At 45.2% G+C, this 6,897-nt stretch overlaps 1 protein-coding gene across 1 annotated transcript; it reads left to right on the top strand.

Annotated features, from left to right (window-relative positions):
* Window positions 1–2,010: 2,010 nt before the first annotated feature.
* On the top strand, window positions 2,011–6,446 carry LOC123151929 (protein NUCLEAR FUSION DEFECTIVE 4). Its single transcript, XM_044571558.1, has 3 exons — window positions 2,011–2,861; window positions 4,098–5,032; window positions 5,622–6,446. The coding sequence occupies exons 1-3, from the start codon at window positions 2,526–2,528 to the stop codon at window positions 6,109–6,111; spliced, it is 1,761 nt and encodes a 586-aa protein (XP_044427493.1). The 5' UTR covers window positions 2,011–2,525; the 3' UTR covers window positions 6,112–6,446.
* The last annotated feature ends 451 nt before the right edge of the window (window positions 6,447–6,897 follow it).

Here is a 6,897-nt window from a genome sequence, read left to right as displayed (position 1 = left end):
CTCTTTACTCCCACGATGCAAGGGTGGTTTAATAGATATAACTATGAAAGTTATTAGTGTTAATAGCCACAACTACGACAGTTACAGATAACCATGACTATGCTTAAAGTCCGACTTCAGACTACTCAACCATTGCAGTTCTCACGTCGTCCTTTCACCTTCTTTGTCTGGGTGGTGATGGTTGGGTCGACTGGAGGAAAGACGTTCGAGTGTTGTCGGTGCGTCCGAGTGGACTTCTTGTTATATGCATCCGAATGTGTCTATGGTCTAGAGACGTGTCAACAATGGTGTGGGCCCCTAGGTGGGCCTTAGATGTTAGGTCCTTGACCCTACTTGTAGTAGGTGACCTCATCACTAACCAATGATCATGAACTCATACCCTTTCATACTACGACATCAATATAATTAAAACATACGTTTCATATTTAGTGATCTACATGAAAGTTTTTATTATACCATCCTTAAATACCTATCCTTTTTGGACTAGTCTTATAACCCGTGCTCATTACCACTTCCTATTTAAAGACTCTCAAAATGATTTAAGCGAAGCATAAGCGTGCAATCATTTCTATAAAATATGAACACCGTTGTGCTCTAACATATATAAGTGAAGCTTATAGAGTATTCTAACAAATTGCAATGAATGTATGTCTTTCTCAGAAGGTGTGTCTAGCAAACAATGATTGTGGCAAACTAACAAGCAAACAAAAATAAAACTTTGGCACAAGATGCTGCAAATAGAACTCATATCATGTGATAAATAAACATATAGCTTCAAGTAATATATTGATAGATTATAGACGAAAGAGGGGATGCCATCTGGGTCATCCCAAGTTTAGACGATTGTGTTTTCCTTGAATATTACCTGGGGGAACTTCCGACCGGTTGTTAACGACCGTTAACGGTGCGCCGTCAACGCTATCGGCCAGCAAGCGATCAGCCACGTGAAAACGAGCTCAAAATTTTGCTCCGTGTTTTTTGCCACTGCAAAATGTCACGAATCATAAACTGATGATTTTTCACTAATCATGACATGAAAGTGGTGGCTCTGTGCATAACTCCATCACGGATCATCTTTTTTCTTTCTTTATTATTTTCCTCTTTTTTCTCTTTTTCTCCACCAATCACATGCATGTGACCGTACGTGTAGGAGAAAATAGTGAGACATGACTGCATGGATGAACAGATAAAAAGTCAAAACAAACACGTCTGGACACTGATCAGGCATGTCCGCAAACGTTTTTTTTTTGAACATCAGTATAGACATAAGCGCTCATATACGCACACCCTATGAACGCATCGACGGGAACGTCTACTCCCACTAAATGCGCATCGCCGGAAATTGCGAGCACCAGGATTTGAACCCTGATTGGCTGGGTATACCACAGTCCCTCTAACCATCCAACCACAGGTTGGTTTACACGTCCGCAGACGTTTGAAGGGTCAAATTTGCTCGGTCCAGATGTAGATGAGCATAGTATGTTCATCCAGTGTTGCTAAACTGAATTAAGCTTCACCAGAAATAAGCGTAAACTCTAACTTAAACTCCATGCGCTGCCATCATCAGTTGATAGTTTTTCGAATTTTTTTTTCATTTTAATTAAATGAAAGGGCCGTTTTCCGTCATCCCGTGATGACCCCTCCTGAATCGTAGAGTAGATCGTAGAAAAGGAAGAAGGGGAAATAATATGAGAAAGAAACAGGCCACGCCGGGCTAAAGCACGCTAGGCGACGTGCGGGCGCCGAATTGTTTAGCCCCGGGCAGGGACAGCGAAACAACCCTACGCCGCTTAAACCGCACAGAAACGACCATTTCTCGTGGCCCGTCCCGTCCCCTGCCTTTGGAGTTTTCCGCCACCGCTGCCGGTGACGGAACACTCGTGGAATCCACATCCACACGTTTCGCCGGTCGCGAGATGGGCCTTGCCCCGCGCCGCCGCCCACCCAATTCCCATCCACACCCTCGGCTCATCACTGTCTCCCCGATGCGCACCATCGTCACCTGCGACCCGCCTCGTGCCCGCCTGCTGTGCCCATCCACCGCGCAGCGCGCATCGGAGCGCACAGTGTCGTGTCAAAGTCCGGGCTTGTCGCCTTGCCTCCCTCCTCTCGCCATCTCCCACGCGGGCCTACTACCCACCGGCTGCCGCCTCCCATCCCAGAGAAAAACGAGCTCAAATCCGCTGTTTTTTCTTTTCTCGACTTGCTCCTGCTCGCTCGGCCCTGGCCATTTATGCGCGGACACACGTTCTTCTCAGCAATAAACAACGCCAGCGGGGCCGATCGTTGCTCGTTCCGCATCCCGATCCGCGGCTCCTCATCAAGAGTCGTCGTCGTCACTCCGGCTCCTCGCGGCCGGTTCTTTGCTTGCCTCCAAGAAACCGTCGGCTTGGCTTCTCATTCCCGTCCCAAATCCGTCCTGTTAATAGGCCCAGCTCAGCTTCTTGCATTAGCTTCTTCTCGGGGCGGACTCTAGTTCTAGTGTGTTGATTTGGATTGGAGTTTTGGGGCAGGTGCTGCAAGCAATGGCGGAGGTGCGGAGCCGGGTGCGGGGGTTCCTGCGGAACCGGTGGCTGGTGTTCGTGGCGGCGATGTGGATGCAGTCGGTCGCCGGGGTGGGGTACCTGTTCGGCAGCCTGTCGCCGGCGATCAAGTCCTCGCTTGGCTACAACCAGCGCCAGGTGGCCAGCCTCGGCGTCGCCAAGGATCTGGGAGACAGCGTCGGCTTCCTCGCCGGCACGCTCTGCGCCGTGCTCCCGCTCTGGGCCGCGCTCCTCATCGGCGCCGCGCAGAACCTCGTCGGATACGGCTGGGTCTGGCTCGCCGTCACCCACCGCGTCCCCGTGCCACCGCTCTGGGCGGTAAGATCCGTCACCTGCCCCTCCAATCATTATAGTCCTCCCATTTGCTTCTCCTTTCTGCAATAGCCATAGCCGCATCAAACCTTCCTGTTCTTGGAGCCTCATGTGCTACTGCAGATTGAGCTGGGTTTTTTCTCTTCTAATGCTAAGAAAATTCCCTGTGACTTTTGTGCTAATTGAAGCGTGCACGATGCTGTGGTGGAAGAAACTCATGTTCTACTGTGCTTCGTATAATTATTAAGTTGTACGGTTGAAGCTTCTGGATTTGGACTGAAAACTAATCATGTCTTCTTCCTTCAATTATGCTACTGTATGTATGTACTAGTTCCCTTTAGTGAACACGCGAGACCAGTTTGCTCATCATCTGAAAGCAAACATGGGTCAGTCAATCACGCATCCTAACTGCACGCCTGTCCCCAATGATGGAGAGTCGCTATTCGACTTCCATTTACAGAAGAGAAGGTGGTGAATTCCTTATTTTGGAACACAGTTGCTGTTGGACTTCAATGTTTTCTGTTCCTCCAAAATGTTGAAAGCTATGTTCAGAAATATTTGCCAGATTTTTATTGGCTCAAAACAGTTAAAACTGTTTCTGCTGTGTGTACTAAGAATATTCTAACACACAGCATGTCGAATATGCTTCCGAGTCATCGGTGTGCACCTATATTATTCTTGGGAAGTCTTAGTGGTCGCTTTCTCGCCTCCCATGTCTCTTTAGTTAACCTTCATTATCTAATATCCTGAAAAACACTGAGATTTGATATAGTTCATGTCAATTAACAATGTTCAACCTGAAAATTTTACTCTGTACTACTATTATCAGCCTGTCTAATACAGCCGCAACAGAATCGCCTAAAAATTCTGGTTAAACAAGTGAATTAACATTTTTGAGTTTCCAAGATTAGGATTGTGAGTTAATCATTTGCTATGTTTTGCTTTACAAATTAATTTGCTATGTGAAACATCAAAGCAACAGAGGATGACTTCAGTCTTCAGTAAAATACTAAAAACACATAATTAGTGTCATTGTCTGTCTGAAGGTGGAGGAGACTTAATATTCATTTGTACTTCTAATTTTAAATGCACTAATTTCCATCTCCACATTTCTGTTTGCGGCATTTGGAAACCTGGACCATTCCATAATTTCTATAGTATCTAATCTGACCTTTGTTTACATTCTTATTCCTTCAATTAGATTTGTCGGCTCTTGCACTAAATTCCCCCGTCTCTCCGCAGATGTGCATGCTAATCTTTGTTGGAAATAATGGTGAGACATACTTCAATACTGCTGCACTCGTCTCATGTGTTCAGAACTTTCCCAAGAACCGTGGACCAATCGTTGGTATCCTCAAGGGATTTGCTGGTTTGAGTGGTGCAATCTTAACACAGGTTTATGCAATAATGCACACGCCTGATGATGCCGCACTGATATTCATGGTTGCTGTTGGCCCAACAATGGTAGTCATCGCTTTAATGTTCATTGTTAGACCAGTTAATGGTCACAGACAAGTACGGCCATCTGATGGTACAAGTTTCACGTTTGTATACAGCGTCTGCTTAGTCTTGGCCGCCTATCTGATGGGTGTGATGCTGCTGGAAGACCTTGTTGGCTTGAGCCACTCATTGACAATCTTGTGTACCATCATTCTAATGGTTCTTTTGCTAGTTCCAATAGTCATCCCTGTAATGCTGAGCTTCTTCTCAAATGACGACGAGAGTGCCTACACGGCGCTGTTAACATCACCTCGGAGAGAAGAAGCAAGTGGTTCAGTATCGTCTGAAGAGCAAGAAGTTATACTCAGCGAGGTGGACGAGCAAAAACCGAAAGAAATTGATCTACTTCCAGCCTCTGAGAGGCAAAAGAGGATTGCCGAATTGCAGGCTAAGCTATTCCAGGCAGCTGCTGTTGGTGCCGTTAGGGTTAAAAGGAGGAAAGGTCCACGACGAGGAGAGGATTTCACGTTGCTGCAGGCAATGATCAAGGCAGATTTTTGGCTTCTATTTTTCTCCCTTCTGTTGGGGTCAGGATCAGGTCTTACTGTGATTGATAATCTTGGGCAAATGAGTCAGTCATTGGGTTTTGAGGATTCTCACATTTTTGTGTCAATGATTAGCATTTGGAACTTCCTTGGACGTATTTCTGGGGGCTTCTTTTCAGAGATTATTGTCAAGTAAGAACAATGAGGCACCTCTTTGCTGACCTTTGCATCTCATCTACGAGCAATATTTTGTTTAGTTCATATGGAAGAGTGCGTTCTCCAATGGAGAGTGTGTTCTGCAGCACTAATTTAATGTTCATGCTGACCAAGCTTCTTCTCAAAATACATTTATAACTAGAGCTATACCAAAACAAACGTTTGCCCATTTCAGTTATTATTGATTGAATATCTTTTGAATGAGAAAGCAGTTTTTAGTGGTATCATCACAATTGGTTCCTAACCTGTTAAAAACAAAAAGGCACTAGCCTGGGAAATTCAAAGCAAACAAGAATATGTCTCGAAACACATGCAGAACTAGTACAATTATTAGATGAGTGAGCTAACAAAAAGAATAAAACTGACGGCAGACAGCTAATAGGCAACATCCGAATTATCCTTTTGTCGATCATGAGCAGTGTTCTGAATAATCAATCATGTAGTGATTGAGTTGCTCTGTTCATATTGAGACTAAATTTCCAACAGCTCGAATACAGCGGCTATCTTTGTTGAGAAACATGTCCCCAGTTGTTCTCATTTTTTGTTTGCTCTCTTGTTTCTTCAGGGATTACGCGTATCCAAGGGCAATTGCCTTGGCGACAGCTCAAGTATTCATGGCAATTGGACACTTCATCTTCGCAATGGGTTGGCCCGGCACAATGTACATTGGCACATTGCTTATCGGGCTCGGGTACGGCGCCCACTGGGCGATCGTGCCAGCTGCTGCCTCCGAACTATTTGGCGTGAAGAATTTCGGAGCATTGTACAACTTCCTTACAGTCGCAAACCCCGCAGGCTCCCTGGTTTTCTCGGGCATCATTGCCAGTGGCATCTACGACTACGAAGCCAGGAAGCAAGCTAACCATAACCACTCAACATTGCTGGGAATGGTCTCCGACGTCGCTCCGGCGCTGAAGTGCGAGGGCTCCATCTGCTTCTTCATCTCGTCAATGATCATGTCAGGGTTCTGCATCATTGCTGCCGCCCTGAGCTTGATCCTGGTCCACCGGACAAAGATCGTGTACACGAATCTGTACGGTAAACCCCGGACATGAGAGATCAAAGGTCATCGAGGACAGATCAAAGCTAAGGTATCAAAGCAGAAGGGTGAAGTTTATTTTTTTTTGCGTCTTCCTTCTGTTTATGGACTTCGCATATTCTTATGGTGTCAAAACCATGGCTACTGGTGGCTACGGATGGGAAGCGTATGGTGTTTTTGTGCGTTTTGTCCGAACTTCTTCGGTGTTTTTTGGGGGGATATGAACTTCTTCAGTGTTGAGCTGGAACTTTGCATATACATGTGGTCTGTTCTATGTTTCATCAAGGCTGTTGAAAACTTGAAATGCAATAAATTGTCTGAGCTCTGCAAATTGGAGAGCTCAACCTTGTACATGGTGGTGTCCTAAGTCTGAGAAACCACATGATAGCTGTGTATTTGTTTCCTATGAATCTGGCTGGAGCACCGTCTTTCATTTATAAAGATTGGCTAGGCTGCCTCCTCAGTATATGCTTAAAATTTTCTTATTAATCCATGTTCTAGTTATTAGTAGTAGTTTTTTTCCTACTAGGAATTTCTTTATTTCGTTTGTAGTGGATGCAGTAGTGCTTTGGGCAGTATGCAGTACACTCACTAGATATATTCTATCAGTCAAGAGTGGTAGAAAAACACAGCAACAAAGTCAATAGAAAATACAGTGGAAACTAGTATAAAGAGACGCATCACAAAAATGCAGTAGAAACTGAAAAACTAGTGTGAAGATTTCCTCCAAGAACAAAAAAACTAGTGTAAAGATGTATTAGGCTTTGTTCGGTTACACCCTGTCTCAAGGGGATTGGACTGG

This window comes from Triticum aestivum, chromosome 7A (genome assembly GCF_018294505.1).
Source record: "Triticum aestivum cultivar Chinese Spring chromosome 7A, IWGSC CS RefSeq v2.1, whole genome shotgun sequence".
NCBI classification, from domain to species: Eukaryota; Viridiplantae; Streptophyta; class Magnoliopsida; order Poales; family Poaceae; genus Triticum; species Triticum aestivum.
The sequence above is the reverse complement of the archived record's forward strand: the minus strand, read 5'-3'. Positions and strand labels throughout refer to the sequence as shown.

Excerpts from the sequence above, each read along its gene's own strand:
- LOC123151929 (XM_044571558.1), top strand. The coding sequence starts at position 2,526 with ATGGCGGAGGTGCGGAGCCGGGTGCGGGGGTTCCTGCGGAACCGGTGG. Across the intron at positions 2,862-4,097 it reads CCGTGCCACCGCTCTGGGCG|ATGTGCATGCTAATCTTTGT; the intron begins GTAAGATCCGTC and ends GTCTCTCCGCAG. Across the intron at positions 5,033-5,621 it reads TTTTCAGAGATTATTGTCAA|GGATTACGCGTATCCAAGGG; the intron begins GTAAGAACAATG and ends TTGTTTCTTCAG.